At 38.3% G+C, this 20,658-nt stretch overlaps 1 protein-coding gene across 1 annotated transcript; it reads right to left on the bottom strand.

The window, feature by feature from the left end:
• Window positions 1-3,046: 3,046 nt before the first annotated feature.
• Window positions 3,047-15,120, bottom strand: LOC116420918 (gastrula zinc finger protein XlCGF8.2DB-like). Its single transcript, XM_031949166.1, is given in 3 exon segments — window positions 3,047-4,017; window positions 13,053-13,226; window positions 15,005-15,120. Coding segments are annotated over 3 exon segments (948 nt in total). The 3' UTR covers window positions 3,047-3,359.
• Between the last annotated feature and the right edge of the window lie 5,538 nt (window positions 15,121-20,658).

Here is a 20,658-nt window from a genome sequence, read left to right as displayed (position 1 = left end):
CGGAAGCTGTGCTGCCCTTTAAATAAGGCCGGGACTGGGGATGCGGGAAGCCCTGACTGCCTTACGGTCTCGGAACAGCACAAAGGCCGAGTCTGGTTGCCCAAGTTATAGGTGAAACCTTGTTATAAATTTATGTTTAAGACATTGAGTTCTGGGGCCTCTCCCTTCTTCCTGTGCGCGTCAGACAGCATTTAATATAAAAGCTGGAGAAATATCTAGAAGCAAAGCAAAGTCGAAGGGAGGAGGCACCGTAGGGGGCGGCGTCAACCCTTTTTATCCCTAACGCAAATCCCCCCTCCCGCCACTGACCCTCATCCTCATTGGCTGAGCATCTTCCATTCTAAACTCGGCACCTACCCAAGAAACTGAACGTGACCAATAAGTACATAGTTGCCCATATCTGACCTAAACACAAACTGATGTCATAGGAGGATAACAAGGGGACTTAAGTGTGCCCTTAGGGGATAGCAGGGAGGGGACTTGAGGATGCCCTTGCCTTACTGCTTAAAGTCCTTCCAGACTACTCCAGCTTTGCAGCCTTACTCGATTTTCACAACTGTCTTGAAAGATCTCACCTCATCTCGTTCACTTCCCTCCCCAGATCACACCCTCATAGTGAAAGGCCTATATGAAATTACATAAATTTGTTACATAAAAGTCATTTTCTAAAAGAAAAAAAAAAAACATATTCCTTCTCCACCCCCACAAAAAAACAGAAAAACATTTTAAAAATCCCAAAATTAAAAAGTCAACCAGTGTAGACTATCTTATTATCTAATGCTTCAACCTGTAGTTAGACACAGTTTATTCCTCTGAGTATGGATGGTACTTTTTCCACATAAGTGCTCCAGGTTACTCCGCTGAGAACAGTCAATGACACCTGATTCACCAAACATCGCTGTTATTCTGTACAAAGGACATTTCACTTTACATGATCCAATGAATACTTTTCCAAATTTCTGAAAACATCGTGCTCATCCTTCTCATAGACAAATAATATTCTGTCATAATGGCATGACACAATTCATTCGGCCACTTCCCAATTTATGGACATCTCTTTAATTTGAAATTATTTAGATTCATTTTCCTTAAAAAAAAAAAAAAAGTGAGGATATTGTGGAGTATTGTTATTGTAAAGTTAAAGGTATGGTGACTATATAGACCTTTGAATATAATTCCCGATTGTTTTACAGGATGGTTGAACCTGTTTACAATTGGATCAACAATGCATTAATGTCTCATTTTTCCATCTTTCCTCCAACAGCTATCCTCTTTCCTTTCTGGAACATTAGCCATTTTAATAGGTTTGAGGTTGGACCTCATGATTGTCTTAATTTGCATTTCCTCAATCAGTTATGAGTCAGAGTGTGTGCTGTGTGTGTTTTCAATATGGCTATAAATGGCCTCATTACTTCATATGAAAATTTCATGTCGTGTGATGATTTATCAATTGGGGCATGGCTCTATTTTTTTTTTTTTTTTATAAATTTGACTCAGTTCTCTATATAGTTGAGAAATGAGGCCTGCATCTGAGAAGCGTGCTTCTCTTTATACAATTACTAGCTGTATTTCTTTCTAATTATTTTATTCTCTCTTTCCTTTTACCCTGTCACTCATCAGAATTGCTTCTACCTACTCCCCCACTAAGCTCTCCTTTCTCTTATTCTCCTCTCTTCTCACATCACCATCCCCTCCTGCTGTCCTACATGGTATTATAGATTTGACACCCAGTTGAATATGTATGTTATTTCCTCACTGAGGCAATTCTGATGGGAGAAAGGTTCACTCATGGCCTCTGGTCTCCCCCTCATTTACTCCAAGGAAATATCTTTTTCTTTGCTTATTTTATAGCAGACAATTTATGTTATTTCTTCCTTTTCCTTTCTCCCAGTGTTTTCATCTCTCATCTTAATTTTGTTTTGTAAATGTTGAAACTTTTTATTCAACACACATCTACATATACTTCTTCTAACTGCCTTAATGAAAGAGGGGGAGAGAAGGAAGGAGAAAGTAGGGAGGGAAGGAAGAAGAAAGGCAGAGTAGGATTCAATCTGTATTCAGACATAATCACTTCTTTTTGTAGGTGTGGATAGGATTTTTCATCGTAAGTTCTTGAAGGTACTGATGGATCGTTGTACTGTTGAAAACAGCAAAATCATTTACAGCTGGTCATCACAGAACATTGCTATTACTTGTGCACAGTATATAGAAGGTATTTATTAAACACCAAAGGTGGTTTATAAATATATTATTCTCCAAATTGGATCCTCCAAATTGGTAAGTACTTCTTTTCTGGAAAGCATTATAATCATTCCCATTTTAAAATTTAGTAAACTGAGGTATACAGGGAAAAAGTGAGTTATATAGGGCCACATAGGTATTATAAGTTGTTAGTTTTTAATTCAGGTCTTCCTGACTCAGGCTCAGAATTCTATCTAGACTCTTACTTATATGTCCTTGAGAGTAGCTGTAGAAGCAAGGCTTACATAGACAACAAGCTTCATTTTTCTTCTACAAATGTCAGGAGTTCTCATTTAAAAATGTGTATTTCACTCTCTTGTCACTATCTTAGGTTCCCTCTGCAGTCTGCAGTGACAGTTGTCAGACTGGATTCAGGAAGTCCCCTTTGGAGGGGAAGGTTCCCTGTTACTTCAACTGCTCTCCATGCCCAGGACGGGAGATTTCCAGTTAGATGGGTAAGTTTCTGCAGGGAACTCCCTTCTCATGATAAATGTGAAGTTAAATAATAATCAATTCAGACAGCACTGCAAAAATTAGTTTTAAATGGAAACTGAAATAGTGAAATATTAAATATGTCAGTCAAGGGACAGACTGTAGAAACAGGAATAGCTTCAAAGACAATCGTAAAAGTGAGTCAATATTCCAAAATTTCTGGCATACAGCTAAAGCAGGCACCAAAAGGACAAATTATTGCTCAAAAACTATGTACTAATAACATGTAAAAAAGCATAGAATATCATTTATTAAATACATCAATACATTAGATACATCAATACATTCAATACATCAATTACATTTTGAAATACAATACATTAGAAATCAGACTAAAGAAGTTATAAAAACCAAATCAAATTCTGAGGGAAGACCATGGTACTTCATCCCCTCTTCTTTACAAGTATGTTGAACTCAATGTGAAACAACCCAGACAATGTCCGTTTTTTCATGTGTTGGATTAGGAGGGGATGAAAAAGGCTCAGGTTGAGAAGTGCAGGTGGCATGTTAACCAAAAAGAGCCACGAAGAACTATTTTAGGAAGAATAGATTTTTCTCCTACTGAGTTGCCAGAATCATATGAATTCTATGGTGACAGTGAAGGGTAGTTCCTCTCTGAAATCTCTCTACTTCACCAAATTCTGTTTCTCTCCAGTATGAATTTTCTGATGAGTAATAAGGCTAGACCTCCTACTAAAGCCTTTCCCACACTCATTACATACAAAGGGTTTCTCTCCAGTATGAACTCTCTGATGAATAGTGAGATTGTTCTTCTGCCTATAACCTTTCCCACATTGCTTACATACAAAGGGTTTCTCTCCAGTATGAACTCTCTGATGAATAGTGAGATTGTTCCTCTGACTAAAATCTTTCCCACATTGCTTACATACAAATGGTTTCTCTCCAGTGTGAGTTCTCTGATGTACAGTAAGGCATTCTGGATGGCTGAAGGCTTTTCTGCACTCATTACACACAAAGGGTTTGTCTCCCGTGTGAACTCTCTGATGAATAGTGAGATTGTTCTTATACTTATATCCTTTTCCACATTGCTTACATACAAAGGGTTTCTCTCCAGTGTGAATTCTCTGATGATCAGTAAGGTATTGTTTCTGGCTGAACGCTTTTCCACATTCCTCACATTCAAAGGGTTTTTCTCCTGTATGAATTCTCTGATGAATGGTGAGATTGTTTCTCTGACTAAAACCTTTCCCACATTCCTTACACACAAAGGGTTTCTCTCCAGGGTGAGTTCTCTGATGTACAGTAAGTAAATCTTGATGGGACCTACTGGAGTCTCTGCTCTTGGGACTTGAGGCTGCTTCTTGCTTCTCCAACACAGAGATCAGATCCAGTCTAGAAACAGGAATCCCCACCAAGAGCAGGTTCTGGTAGTTCTCCAGCATCACGTACCTGTGCAGGGCCCTCTGGGCAGGCTCCAGGATGCTCCACTCCTCCCAGGTGAAGTCCACGGCCACGTCCCAGAAGGTGACCAGTTCCTGAATGGGGGACATGGGAAAGCCAGAAGTCACACTCTCCTTGGGCTCCATCTGCTGCCTGGGGATGGGCAGAGTCTTCACAGGTCTTGGGGACTTCTCCACTGAGCTCAACAATCCTCTCAGCTGAGCTGCTGAGAATAGGGCTTAATCTACAGAGTCTTACTTCTAGGGCCTCACTTGGGCGCCAAATATAGTATGCTTTCTAGAGCCCCCAAATTGGGGTGACAAAATATACTATGTAGAGGACTACGTTGGGTGCCAAAATGTAATATCAGAATTGGTTCTCTGAAAGATCTTTGGACCAGCCTTGGTCTTAGTGGAGAAGTGAAGGAGGCAGGAGAGCCACCAGGATGGTCCAAGATGAAGTGTCTCTTTCCAGTCTTAGCCCTTAAACATATCAGCATGATTACATCATCCCAGCATACTGGGCAAGTGCTAACTATGATAGCAGTATATCCCACAGAACAGTGTGTTAACACATGTGTTAAGTATAAGGACCCAGCTGTTGATGTGTAAATAGAACACAAGTAGTCACGCCCTCCTTGACAGCTCAGGAAAGGTGACAACACCAAAGGAAGGTGGGAAGCTAAACCAGACCTTGTCAGCAGATTCCCTCTGGGCTTGCCCAGAGTTCCCCCACTACCTGAGGTCCTCTACCAATGAACACAAATATAAATAGATGAAATGTCTGTTGGCATCCAGCTTAGGGCTGGCTCCAGCACTTGCAACCATCCACCTTGGATTAATTAAGTTTGAAGACCCCAAGTGTTTTGAGGGAACAAATTCTTCTCTCTTTTTTAAAATAACTTTTTGTTGATAGTACATATGCATAGGTAATTTTTTACATTATCCCTTGCACTCACTTCTGTTCTGGCTTTTCCCTTCCCTCCCTCCACCCCCTCCCCTAGATGGCAGTCTTATACATGTTAAATATGTTATAGTATATCCTAGATACAATATATGTCTGTAGAACCAAACAGTTCTCTTGTTGCACATGAAGAACTGGATTCAGAAGGTAAAAACAACTTGGGAAGAAAAACAAAAATGCAAACAGTTCACACTCATTTCCCAGTGTTCCTTCTCTGGGTGTAGCAGATTCTGTCCATCATTGATCAATTGGAACTGAATTAGATCTTCTCCTTGTTGAAGATATCCATTTCTATCAGAGTACATCTTCATACAGTATTGTTGTTGAAGTGTATAATGATCTCCTGGTTCTGCTCATTTCACTCAGCATCAGTTCATGTAAGTCTCTCCAGGCCTTAACCCATATTACAGAACAATAATATTCCAGAACATTCAGATACCAAAATTTGTTCATCTATTCTCCAATAGATGGGCAGCCATTCAGTTTCCAGTTTCTTGCCAGTATGGAAAGAGCTCCACAAATATTTTTGCAAATGTAGTCCCTTTCCTTCCTTTAAGATCTCTTTGGGATATAAACACAGTAGTAACACTGCTGGGTCAAAAGATATGCACAATTTGATAACTTTTTGAGCAGAGTTCCAAATTGCTCTCCAGAATGGTTGGATCTGTTCACAGTTCCACTAACAATGTATCAGTATCCCAGTTTTCCCACATCCCCTCCAACATTTGTCATTTTCTCTTCCTGTCATCTTAGCCAATCTAACAGGTGTCTAGTGGTCTCTCAGAATTGTCTTAGTTTGCATTTCTCTGATCAACAGTGATTTGGAGCGTCTTTTCATAAGACTAGAAATATTTCAATTTCTTAATCTGATAATCTGTTCATATCCTTGACCAATCGGAGAATGGCTTGATTTGTTATAAATTTGAGTCAATTCTCTATATATTTTGGAAATGAGGTCTTTATCAGAACTTTGAATGTAAAAATGTTCTCCCAATTTATTACTTCCCTTGTAATCTTGACTGCATTAGTTTTGTTTGTACAAAAGCTTTACTTAATATAATCAAAATTATCTATTTTATGATCAAGAATGATCTCTAGTTCTTCTTTGGTATCAATTCCTTCCCCCTCCACAAGTCTGAGAGGTAAACTATCCTATGTTCTTCTAATTTATTTATAATATTATTCTTTATGCCTAAATCACAAACCCATTTTGACCTTATCTTGGTATACGGTTTTAAGGGTGGGTCAATACCTAGGACATGGATATATTGGAATGTGTCCAGTCGCCTGAAGAACAGAAGGTTTACTTGGAAAATAAATTTTCATTGCCTAAAATATATGAGATTCAATTTCACTTTTTGTCCTTCCAACAGTTTATTTGATGTATTTATTCAAGAATTGACTAATTTGATCTCCTTGCTGTCCAAGGGATTTCTTTTTTTTTTTTTTTTTTTTTTAAAGGAAATATATATGTTTGAATCTTTAGAAAGTGTTAAGTCATTGGAGTTGATTTAATCTTAGAAAGAGTTATTTTGGGCCAGAAGTTGAACTAGGTACTAAGTACAACTGATGGAAACAATGCTTGCGTTCACACCTTTAGAGAGCTCATAAGTATCTAAGAACTCAATGGAGTTCACATGTTTGGGAGATTTCAGAGAGCATGCTGGGAGATATCCCACAATCCCACTATCAGAGAAGTAGCATAAATACATTTCCAGGGGGCAGTTCAAGAGAGTTCTGGGAAACTTCCACTGGGGTTGGAGACAGAGCACTCTGGGAGATACAGAAGCCTACTCGCCTCAGTTGGAGATTGAGAAGCCATGAGTCGGAGCTGGCTGGAGGCTGAAGAAAGCAGAGGCAGAAGCCAAGAGCAAAGCTGCAAGAGCTCAAGCAGGGAGTTAGGCCTCAACTAACCGGGCTATTTTGGAAGGGGAAATAAACGTTTGCATTTTTACTAGCTGGCTGGATTTTGGAGTAATTATTTATTTCAACTGAGACTAAGACTGCCTCCAGGAAAACCTTCATATACATATACATTTATATATATATATATATATATATATATATATATATATATATATATATATATATGTATATGTCAGAAGAAATGCTAATCCCTTACTTCACAGATGATAATATAAGTTAAATAATAATCAAGGAGAGCAAGGAGCAGAGGAAACAGAAGGTAAGGGAGGGGAGGAGCATGTAGCTGAGGTTCTGATTATTGGCTTTGACTATGGGTGTGTTTTGGAACTTCACAAAGACCCAGTGCACTGGGGTGTCAATAATGACAAAGAAATAGCCACAAAGGTCAATGCCCTCCCCCAAGTTTCTTTCACATCCAGGAAGGTCACAATCTTGGGGAGGCAGCCATCTCTCTGCTCATTTGGATATTCATCCTCTGTACACTTTTTACACTGCTCAGCATCTGAAGGAAACAAATGAGGGTTTAAGGTGGAGATCCCTATAATTATCCTCATTCTTAGAGCTGCAAATTTTTTCTGCCTCCATAGGATACTAAATTCTGTCCCTTTTTTACTGAGCGACACTGGTAAGTAACATGGTGTACAAGGCTAAAAAAATTTCTAGAATTCTAGAATTCAGAAAAATTCTGTTCTTGCCTTTTGTCACTGCTTGGGCTTGAACCATGTGGATTCACTGTCTTTCCTTTACTTAACTTCCTCTTAATCTAAGTTCTTTCATTTAATTTTATCTTATTACTTCTCAAGCTTATTACTTAGTACAAGAAAATTTCACAGAGGATTCCTTTAGTATCAAATACCAAGATTACTTCTTTGAGTGATGTTGTTACACAACACCTTTTCCTGTCATCTTAGCCAATCTGACAGGTGTTTAGTGGTCTCTCAGAATTGTCTTAGTTTGCATTTCTCTGATCAATAGTGATTGGGAGCACCTTTTCATAAGCCTAGAAATAGTTTCAATTTCTTAATCTGATAATTGTCTGTTCATATCCTTGACCATTTATCAATTTGACTATGGGTGTGTCTTGGAACTTCACAAAGACCCAGCACACTAGAGGTGTCAATAATGGCAAAGAAATAGCCAATAGTGTTGTTACACAACAACTCTATTTAAAAATTTATCTGCATTAACCCTTCCTGATTCTGTCCAGCTCCTAGTTTACACCTTTTTAGGAGCAATTTCTTTGGTACATACATAGTGTAACTTGTTTTCTCCTCCATTGGAATGGAAACTCCCTGAATGTAGGAATCACTTCCTTTTTATGTTGCTGTCTCCATTATTTATCTTAAAAAGGCCAAGGCTTCCCATATCACCCAGTTTCATCTCCAGTCCTCCTTGTCATAGGCTGCTTAATAGGTCATTCTGTTTGTCTCACTGCTTCTCCCCCTCTTCCTTCTCCCTCCACCCATGAAGGGTTAATTGAGGGAGTGAGGTCAGGGGATTGAGAATGATCTAATGTCTCCTGCTGTGAATTCTTATCTGATTCTGCATTCTTTTCACCTAGTTTAGTTCACACCTCCCCCTCCTGCTCTTTCTTCCTTTTCCTTTTCCTTATTCTTTTTTTTTTTTTTTTTTTTTTTTTTTATTATTTAATAGCCTTTTATTTACAGGTTATATGTATGGGTAACTTTACAGCATTAACAATTGCCAAACCTCTTGTTCCAATTTTTTACCTCTTACCCTCCATCTCCTCCCCCAGATGGCAGGATGACCAGTAGATGTTAAATATATTAAAATATAAATTAGATACACAATAAGTATACATGGCCAAACCGTTATTTTGCTGTACAAAAAGAATCAGACTCTGAAACATTGTACAATTAGCTTGTGAAGGAAATCAAAAATGCAGGTGGGCATAAATATAGGGATTGGGAATTCAATGTAATGGTTTTTAGTCATCTCCCAGAGTTCTTTCTCTGGGTGTAGCTGGTTCAGTTCATTACTGCTCCATTGGAAATGATTTGGTTGATCTCCTTGCTGAGGATGGCCAGGTCCATCAGAACTGGTCATCATATAGTATTGTTGTTGAAGTATATAATGATCTCCTGGTCCTGCTCATTTCACTCAGGATCATTTCGTGTAAGTCTCTCCTTTTCCTTATTCTAACACTTATATAATTGCTTAAAGCCAGTTGTATTAAATTATATGTATTATGTCTTTGGAAATTGAGTCTGGATTGAAATTGTAGTATTGTAGTAGTCCCCTAGTTTCTCTCCTACTAATTTCCACTTGTCTGGATCCAATTCTGGAACCAAGGAGAGGTGTACTGTACAGTTTCTAAAAGTTCAGTGATCTGCTCCCAAATTATAATCAAATTTGCTGATAATTTATTGGAAAGAATGGATAACACATTGGAAGACACAGCCAGGAGCCTAAAGATCTTTACAAGTTAGAATAATGGGCAAAATGTTACAACATGAAATGTAATAGGAATAAAATGACTTGAAAATACTAACTGCGTAATTATTATATGGGAGAGTTATGGCTTGAGAATTGTCAAAAAAAATCTATTTTAGTCGATCACAAACTCAATATGAATCAACAGTATAAGAAAGCAACTGCCAATAGCTAATATGATCTTAGAGTCATTAACAGAAGCACAAAATCCAGAATTAGGATTATGATGATCATGTATACTGGATGCTATATTTTTTAAAATTAATTACTTTTCCATAAAAAATATGATTTCATTTCCATTAAGAAAGAAAAATGATCACTTTTGTAAAGATGGAGAATCAAACAAAATAAATTCAAATATTACTCGTGGACAAAAAAAAAGTATCAATTAGCACTCTGAATCTGTCAGTTCTTTGTTTACAAAGGTCAGGAGTATGTTTCATCATTAGTCTTCTGTAATGATGGTTAGTCATTGAATTGATCATAGCTCCCAAATCTTCCTTTCTTTTAAATTTTTGGAAAAAAATTATTTTTTATTATTGGGATAAAACAAGCATTACTGGAACATAGTATATAAAATATGATGGCAAAGATTATCTTTATAATAAAGCGGTCCTCCTGCCTCTCCCACAGAAACCAAGAAACATTCAAGAGGACCTCAAGAAGCTGGCAGAGGCAGAGAAGACAAAGGACTGGTGGCAAGAGCTCAAGCTCTTGGAACCAAGGAAAGAGGCCCCTAAGAAAGCTAATCAGGCCCCAGGAATGGAGACAAGACTTGGAAAGAGACAGTAAAGGATTTGGACCTTAATCCGTGGCTGCATGTGTGGTGATTCAGTAATCACTGAAATGAAGGCTGCCTCCAGAGACCCCAAAAAAACATCAAGAAAGAACATTACAGATTCCTCATAATGTAAAATTTCCTAATAATAAAAGCAAATGTCAAAGTGGAATGAATTATGTCAGGAAGCAATGCTGTGGCACTTGAATGAATTGGAACAATGTCACAATTTGTTTGATTGGCTCAGACAATAAAATCTCTCACAGGCAAGGGGAGACATTCATTCCATCTCACACCTTCACAACTTCTTCCATCATTCAAGAGCTTTTAATAGGCAACATGCCCCATTTTCTTCAATCACTTGATTTACATGATTTGGCATTGAATTTACAAGATTTGATACATTTACTTTAAATCATCATCAAGAAGAAAGAATACATTAGATTACAAATATACTTTTGATGGGTACTTCATTTTTTCTCAAGGTAGCATGGGTTATTCCGTATAAGTTTTCACTGACATTAATTTAGATAAGGCCCCAGGTTAATGATGCATGTTTATCTCTACCTCTTAGATACATTTATTAAGCTTGTGTTAAATGGTATGATGCAATGTTGCATTGTGATATTTCATTCCCATTTAGGAATTTCTGTAATTTTGAAACATTTTTATTTCTTGCTATAGAAATGTATTTAATCAGGATTCAGCCTTCCCATTGATGGGTGGCAAGACTTTCAAGCCCATTGGAAGTCAACAATTCCCCCCAAAAAACATTTTTGGTCGATGTTTTATAGTCTGAAGAAGCTGAGATTTTACAGGTTTATCTGGCTTTCTTTTGACAATGATGTTAATATGGTCTTGGATGAAGTCGGGCAATATCATCACTAAAAATTTCCTTTGCACCCTAATCTTTGTGTTCTTTTGTTTGTCACAAGGCAATGATTAGCAGTTGTTTTTTTAACAGTCAAAAAGAGATATTTCTACTCTCCTAGAAGAGATTCCTAGTGTCTTTTCTCCTAAGCTCTTAATTCCATATCAGTTGCCACTGCATATCTCCAACTGGATGCCCCATAGACACCTCAAAGTGAACATGTCCAAAATGTAGCACATTATCTCCTCACTCCCTCAGGTTCATTCATTCTCCAAACTTAAGTTTTCTGCAAACTTTTTTATAGGCACAACTGTTCTTATAGTCTGCTGAGTTCAAAAGTATTGAATCATTTTCAAATCTTCTTAGCTCTTCATAAATTTATTGTTAATTGGTAAATTAAATATAAAAACATGTTCATGCTATGTCTTGCATCCAATTCCCTCTCTCCATTCAGATTGCCACTCATTCAGCCCCCTAATTATGTCTTCCTTGTAATATACTGTAGAAATCTCCTTATTGAACTCATGGCTTCCTGTTTTCCCCAACTTTTATCCCATTCCCCTAATCCATTTTTTCACACTCTTATTTAAAAACATTCAGATAGCTGCCTATTTCTCAAACTCTGATGAAACATCCTGAACAATCTGGGTCCCAGAAAATTGATGAAGAAATAGACTTATCTTAACATTTTAAGCCTATCAGTTTGCTTCCTGTTTACCCTTCCAGGTTTATTGCATATTATTTGTTTCTTCCCTAATTAGATTGGAAGCTCCTTGTGGACAGATATTGTCTTTTTTCCTTTTTTTTGACTCCACTCCACTTGTATCCCCCGTGCTTAGCACAGTACCTGATAGGCTTTACTTGTTTGTTCAGTCATGCAACACTCTTGATGACTGCATGGAGTGTAGCACACCAGGTCCTTCTAGCTTTGACCACCTTTTGAAGACTATACAAACTCATATTTGTTGCTTCTGTGACACTAAATGTCCATCTTCTCTTCTGCCATTCCTATTCTCCTTTTCCCTTCAATCTCTCCCAGTATCAGTTCTTTTCCCATAAGTCCTTTCTTTTCACTGGCTAAAATATATGAGATTCAATTTCACTTTTTGTCCTTCCAATGAGTAGTTTGAAGTATTTATTCAAGAATTGAGTGGGATTTGATGTCCTTGCTGTCCAAGCTATTTCCTTTTTTTAAAAAAGAAAATTAAATATATATGCATATGATAAATGCTAATCCCTTCCTTCACAGATGATAATATAAGTTAAATAATAATCAATTCAGACAGCACCGCAAAAGTTAGTTTTAAATAGAAACTGAAATAGTGAAATTTTAAATATGTCAGCCAAGGGACAGATTGCAGAAACAGCTTCAAAGACAATGGTAAAAGTGAGTCAATATTCCAAAATTTCTGGCATGCAGCTAAAGCAGGCACCAAAGGGATAAATTATTGCTCAAAAGCCACATATTAATAAAATACAAAAAATGAATAGAATATCATTTATTAAATACATCAATATATTAGATACATCAATTGCATTTTTGAAATATATTAATACATTAGAAATTAGACTAAAGAAATTATAAAAACCAAATCAAATTCTGAGGGAAGACGATGTTACTTCATCCCCTCTTCTTTACAAGTATGGTGGACTCAATGTGAAACAATACATACAATGCTAGTTTTTTCATGTGTTGGATTAGGAAGGGATGGAAAAGGCCCAGGTTGAGAAGTGCAGGTGGCATGTTAACCAAAAAGAGCCACAATGAATTATTTTAGGAAGAATAGATTTTTCTCCTACCAAGGTGCCAGAATCATATGAATTCTCCGGTGACCATGAAGGGGTGGTTCCTTTCTGAAATCTCGCTATTTCAACAAATTCTGCTTCTCTTTAGTATGAATTTTCTGATGAGTAATACGGCTAAACCTCCTACTAAAGCCTTTCCCACATTCATCACATAGAAAAGGTTTCTATCTGGGGTGAGTTCTCTGATGTACAATAAGGTTTCCTCGAAAGCTGAAGGCTTTTCCACATTCATTACATTGAAAGGGTCTCTCTCCAGTATGAACTCTCTGTTGAACAGTGAGATCAATCCTCTGACTAAAACCTTTCCCACGAAAATTGGAAACTAATATGGCAGAAACTAGGCATTGATCCACACTTAACACCATACACCAAGATAAGGTCAAAATGGGTTCATGACCTAGGCATGAAGAATGAAATTATTAATAAATTAGAGGAACACAGGATAGTTTACCTCGCAGACCTGTAGAAGTGGAAGGAATTTATGACCAAAGAAGAACTAGAGATCATTACTGATCACAAAATAGAAAATTTCGACTATATCAAACTGAAAAGTTTTTGTACAAACAAAACTAATGCAGACAAGATTAGAAGGGAAGCAATAAACTGGGAAAATATTTTTACAGTCAAAGGTTCTGATAAAGGCCTCATTTCCAAAATATATAATTAACTCTAATTTATAAAAAATCAAGCCATTCTCCAATTGAAAAATGGTCAAAGGATATGAACACTTTTCAGATGAAGAAATTGAAACTATTTCTAGTCATATGAAAAGATGCTCCAAGTCATTATTAATCAGAGAAATGCAAATTAAGACAACTCTAAGATACCACTACACACCTGTTAGATTGGCTAAGATGACAGGAAAAAATAATGATGATTGTTGGAGGGGATGCGGGAAAACTGGGACATTGATGCATTGTTGGTGGAGTTGTGAACGAATCCAACCATTCTGGAGAGTAGTTTGGAACTATGCTCAAAAAGTTATCAAACTGTGCATACCCTTTGATCCAGCAGTGTTACTACTGGGCTTATATCCCAAAGAGATCATAAAGAAGGGAAAGGGACCTGTATGTGCACAAATGTTTGTGGCAGCCCTGTTTGTAGTGGCTAAAAACTGGAAACTGAGTGGCTGCCCATCAGTTGGAGAATGGCTGAATAAATTGTGGTATATGAATATTATGGAATATTATTGTTCTGTAAGAAATGACCAACAGGATGATTTCAGAAAGGCCTGGAGAGCCTTACACGAACTGATGCTGAGTGAAACAAGCAGGACCAGGAGATCATTATATACTTCAACAACAATACTAGATGATGACCAGTTCTGATGGACCTGGCCATGCTCAGCAACGAAATCAACCAAATCATTTCTAATGGAGCAGTAATGAACTGAACCAGCTACCCCCAGAGAAAGAACTCTGGGTGATGACTAAAAACCATTACATTGAATTCCCAATCCCTATATTTATGCACACATGCATTTTTGATTTCCTTCACAAGCCAATTGTACAATAATTCAGAGTCTGATTCTTTTTGTACAGCAAAATAACGTTTCGGTCATGTATACTTATTGTGTATCTAATTTATATTTTAATGTACTTCACATCTACTGATCATCCTGCCATCTGGGGGAGGGGGTGGGGGGTAAGAGGTGAAAAATTGGAACAAGAGGTTTGGCAATTGTTAATGCTGTAAAGTTACCCATGTATATAACCTGTAAATAAAAGACTATTAAATAAAAAAAAATAAAAAAATAAAAATAAAAATAAAACCTTTCCCACATTCCTTACACACAAATGGTTTCTCCCCAGTGTGGGTTCTCTGATGTACATTAAGGTTTCCTCGAAGGCTGAAGGCTTTTCCACATTCCTTACATAGAATGTGTTTTTCTTCAGTATGACCTCTCTGATGATCAATGATCAATAACAACAAGCTCCCAGGGAGCCGGCAAGTCAAACCCCTGCCCTGAGCCTGGGCCACAAGTCATCTCACCAGTATCCCTTGAGGAGTGGGGGGGGGGGGTCTCAAAGCACTGCCAGGGCTACCAGCAACTGCCAACTACCTGACCTCACACTGGGGCCACTGAGCTTGGGAGGAACAGCATCCCCAGGGCCTCTGGCTCTTGCAGCCCAAACCTCCCCAGTGGGGGCAGGGCAGTGGCCTGTGGGGAGGGGTCAGCCACAGCCATTGAAGCCCCGGGACAATGGGGAGTCCCAGGACATGGCTCAGCCCCATCCCCTAAGAGAGGCTGACGGCACCTTGGCCTCTGGCCCTTCCACCTGCTGGGACCCCGAGGTGCGCGGTCTCCCCCTTTTCACCAAGCCCAGCAGTGACCCTAGAAGAGGCTGCGCCAAAGATTCCTGCAGGAGGAAAGACGGGCTGGGCCCGGCCAGTAGAGGCTTCCGGGCTGTACAGAGGAGGCAGAAGTGACCAGAGAAGGATTGGGGGCGGGGGGCCTGAGAGAGGAGCAACAACAGGACGGACGGAGGGGTGGGAGGGGGAAGGGGGGAGGGAGGGGAGAGAGGGCAAGGGGAGGAGGCAGCGGGGGTCCCGCCGCAATGGGGGAGGGGGGCACACCTACTCCAGGGATGGAAGGACCTTGGAGCTCCCTGCTGTGGCCTGTCTGGGTTGGACAAATTCATCCCAAATTATAACTGCAGAGAGCAGGCCAAGTCTGTGGCTGTCCTTGGAGGAACAACATCATCTCTCTCAATCCAGATGGGAAATTTACTTGACCTCTACCATTTTCCACAGGTGAATGATATTAACCTTTTCTGTTTCCCTATCTACAAACTAGTAGTGGTAGCAGCAGCAGAAATAGTAGAAGCAGCAACAATCTCATCAACAGATCATATGAATTGGTATCAGTCCAATTATTAAGTACCTGGATAACACTTCTGATTCCTATTGGTAAGTAGATGTTACATTTTAAATTGTGTCTGACTATAGTTAGTGAAGGCTTATGTATAGAGCCAAGTTATGTGAGATGTAAAGAATCACAAAAATCTGATGTGGTGTTAAAATATTCTATTTCCATTGCTCTCTATGTGCTGTAGAACAATAGAGATGTAGCAGATCACTTATGAAGAGTTTAGCAGGTGTTTTAACTCTATTATTTAAAATTATCTTTATTTCCTAAAACATTTAACAGTGAATTTGTCAATATTTAACATTTTATTTTTTCCATTTGCATGCTAAAATTAAATTTCTTTTTAAAGTTTTGGGTTCCACCTTCTAGTTTTCCATCTTTCTTTATGCTGCTACTCCTTGACTTGATAAGCATTTAGATATTATTTATATATGTGCAATCATGTAAAAATTTCCATTTTAGTTATTTTGTTAAAAAAAAAACTCAAAGAAAGAAACAAAGAAAATGAAAATAGCATTCTTCAATTAGTAGTCAGACAATATCGGTTTTTTTCTGAGATAGTGGATACTATGGTTCATCATTAGTCCTTGCAGAGTGTCATAGATCATTGTATTGCTAAGAACTGCTATATCCCTCATTGTACAATGTTGCTCTTCATGGTGTACAATGTTCCCCAGATTCCATTCACTTCCCTTTGAATCATTGTATCTAAATCTTCCCCGGTTTTTTGCTCTCTTGTTTCATCCTGTCCCTCCTCAAAAGTGTTTGCTTCTAACCACCTTCTGGCCCACAATGCACTTTCTACAATCACCCTTCCCTCTTGTCATAACACAAAACCCTCCTACTTTCCTGCAGGGAAGAAGGGAGAGATATCTATACCCAACTGAGTATGCACGTTACTTCCTCTTTGAGCTAATTCTGATGAGACTGAGGTGCACTCATGCCCCCTGGTCTCCTCCTCCTTCCCTAGAATTTAATAGCTATTTTTGGCAAACAATTTATGCTATTCCATCTCTCCATTTCCTTTTCCTTTCTACTCTCTGACATCTTGGTTCCATATCCCAAAATAGAGTTCTCTATATGAAAGAATTTCCTAAAAATGATAGCAAAGGAAGAATCTAGGAAAAAATTTGATAATTAGCTGATTAGAAAGAAGAATTGAAGATGGAATTTTGGTAGCAAAACATTGAGTCATACTTAGTTTCACTTGTCAGACCAAGAAAGGGAAAAGCATGGTGAGACAATCAACCAATAAACATTTATTAAGAGCTTATTATATGCAAGACACTGAGCCAAATGATTGGAAGCCAAAAGAAGCAATAGAAAATCTCTACATTAAGAAGCTCACAATTCACTGGGGAAGACAACAAGAAAACTAATATGTACAAATTATATATATATAAACTTTAAAAAATAGGAATAAAATTGTTTTAGAAAAGCTGACAAAGAGATGGCACAGTAAGTGAAATACAGAGCCTAGAGTCAGGAAGACTTGAATTCAAATTCAAGGTCAGAATTTATTTAACTGGATGACACTGGACATGTCACAGTTGACATCATCTCTAAATTGGGGTAGAGGAGGAAATGGCAACAGAGCAAAATATCTTTGCCAAGAAAACCCCAAATGTAGTCACAAAGATTCTGATTGATTGATTCAAGCAGGGAATAAGTGGTAACTTTTAAAGCATTCATCTATATCTATATCTATATGTATTTATCTATCTATATATAAGCATTTATTATTTATATAGGAGGATTATTGAGGTATTGATTAGAAAAGAATGTCACTGAGGGACAAAATTTCCATAGACATCTTAGGGAAAATTACATATACATACATACATACATATATATATACATACATATATACATACATTTATATATATGGAAATGCCCATAATATGTTCAGTTTTAGTTTCTCTCACACTTTCTCTATTCAGTTTCTTCAAGAGTACATTCACCTGGATTTAAACAGTCAATCCTACTGTGTAGGGGGAACACACAAACACACAGAAATGGTTGTGTCTCAGGCTTGTCTTTAGACATTAATTTTCCTTATTGGGTTTGAGTCCAAAGCAACAAGGATCATCCTTAACTATTTATACAAATGTCAATGTCACAGAAAGTTGAGTGATAAAATGTCCCCCCTTTTTAGTTTTTGAACACTGTTAAGTGAAGACCTGTTCTTGGGAATAATGATGTATAATCAGTCAGTAAACACGTATTTATTAGGTGCCTATGGAGTGCAAGGCACTGGACTAAGTACTTGGGATACAAATAGAAATATTTTTTTGCTTTTGAAGAATAATGTAACAAGGCAGCACCAAAAAAGAGAGGACAAATAAGCTGTGTGGTGGATCAATAGGAAATAATTAACCAAAGGAAGCCACTACAACTAAGATAAAGTTGGAAAGGTTTTTTCTAATAAGGTGAAACTTTAGTGATTTGAAAAAAGTCACAGAAGCCTGAACATATAGATGAGGAGGTGGAGAATTCTAGAAATGAAGAACAGCCAGAGAAAATGTCTGTTAGAGTCATGAGATGGATTATCTTGTCCATGAAACAGTAAGAAGGCCAACATCTCTGCACTGAATAACAAGTGGAAATTAGTGCTGTACAGTACAAGGAAGAGGGACTAATATACAGCATGCTTTGAATGACACATACCTGTTTTTGGTTTTTTGTTGTGTCCTGGAAATGTCCACTAAAGTTTTTAAAGGACAGAAGTGACTTGGTCTAGCCTAAAGTTCAATAGGATCACTGTCAGGGCATAAAGAAGAATGGAGCAGAATGAGGAGACACTTGTGATAAAGAGATGCATTGAGAGACTATTTCAATAGTCCAGGTGGGAAGTCATGAGGATGTACCAGCAGCAGAGGAGAGAAGGGAAACCCACTGGAGAGAGGTTGCAAAAAGGAAATCAACAGATGTTGTGGATAGATAAGATAAAGGGGGTGAGATTCAGGGAGGAGTTGAGGGTCAAACTGAAACTGAATTTGCACACACACACACACACTTCCAAGGTTCTAGTCCTATCATTCTCAATAGAAAGTCAGATTTTACTCCACCTGCAAATAAGACCACAAGATTCTATAAGATCACAAAAGAGGCACAGTAGCTTAAATAAGACTGTTCTTCCTTCAGGTCCTCTTGGTGATGAGCATTTCTCTTCCCTTCCAGCTGCACTCCTACCTGAAGAACACCCAGTTTAAGAACAGAGCTGGTGACCAGGTGCTTGTGGATGAGAATAGACGCCCTGAGGCTCAATATACCATTATGAACTATGTGTTCTTTCCTAATAAAACTGACTTCTTTCTGTATGTGGGGCCTTTATCCCAGAGTCTCCACTTAGACAACATTTTATGATTTGTGCAGATGCCACAGTGTGGGACAACTGGGGTTCAAAGGTCAGGCACATTTTACATGTTATCTTTCTACTTCTAATAACAGGAAGAATCATTGCCCTATTTGGTTTACTCTGTATTACTTATAGGGGTTGCCAGGTGGCAAAGAAACTAGAGTACTAAGCCTGATTCTGATTCACTTTTCACCAATTCACAGAAGTTTCTCATTTTCCCTAAAACCATCCCCATTATCATTTCTTATAACACAATATTGTTTCATAACATATATGTATATACACATATATTATACACATAGAAACCTTGATGCATATACAGATGCACATACAAATATGCATAACCTTATCCAACAATTCTTCTATTTATTTTCTTACTCTTTTTTTATTTTCCCTCCTGTCTCTTCTAGCCTCTTCTCTCTTCCTTCACTCTCCTTTTTTAGTTCAGACTGTCTCATACATGATTTTTCTTTTTATAGCTTTTTTTCTGTATTATCTCCCTTTCCCCTTTCTCCTCTTCTCTCCCCAAACTCATCTCTCTCTCTGTCTCTTTTCTTTTCTTTTTCCTCTTTACCCACACCCAACTGTTTTCATCAACTCCCCTTTTTCCTGTCTTTCTGTAACACAGAATATGATCTCTCTCTACTTTCCCCCCCAAATATCTATTCTTCCCCACCACATCTATCTCTGTCTTGGTCCTTGACTATTCTTGACAGTTACATAGACACTGTTCTTTCTCTATATCTTAGACCAGCCCTTGGTTCTACTTGATTATATTCTGTTTCTTCCCAGATTCTCATATGTTTCTCTCCTGTTGTCCACAGATCATCAAAGTCACAGGCTTTCATGAATTCCTGGAAACTCCTTACCTGAGTCCCTTCCTTCCAAGTTCAAGATTGGCCTTTTGCTGACTCTCTCCTGATAGGAGTCCTAGGGTTCCCCAGCCTGGGAGTCTATTAGCCCTCAGTTCTCCTTCCTAGGGAAACCCTTTCTTTGCTTCTCGGGGGACAGACAGAGGCCAGATGGGGTCAGAGCAAACTGAAGTAGCAGGATGCTGGGGCATTTAATAAATGTTTATTGATTGATGAGTACTTGAAGTAGATGGTGTGTGAATATAGTAAAAGTATTAAGTATGAGGGATGTGAAGATAGGAATGGCAAGATCCGGCAGCTGAGAGAAATGATTCACAACCAGAATTTGGGGGGATTCAAGTTTCCCCTTTTTTCTTTTTATCCTAATTTTAAGACACCAGTTTCTGAAGGGTAGTTAATTTTTTTTCTTTATCTAATTCTCATCCAAGTGGGCCAGACCATGGTCTTGCAATGCTCTGCTGATCCCCCTGCTCACTATCTGTACAAGTGAGGCTCCCCAGGGCTGCTCCCTGTAGTTCAGTTCCCACCGTGTCCCAGTCCAGCCTAGTCCTGCCCTGAGCTCATCTTGAGGTTGCTCCAGCCTCCCTTGGGGCAGAGAGAACCTGTCTCTGACCAATGTCCTATTTC

The sequence above is a fragment of the Sarcophilus harrisii genome, chromosome 1 (genome assembly GCF_902635505.1).
Source record: "Sarcophilus harrisii chromosome 1, mSarHar1.11, whole genome shotgun sequence".
In the NCBI taxonomy this organism is placed as follows: domain Eukaryota; kingdom Metazoa; phylum Chordata; class Mammalia; order Dasyuromorphia; family Dasyuridae; genus Sarcophilus; species Sarcophilus harrisii.
The sequence above is the reverse complement of the archived record's forward strand: the minus strand, read 5'-3'. Positions and strand labels throughout refer to the sequence as shown.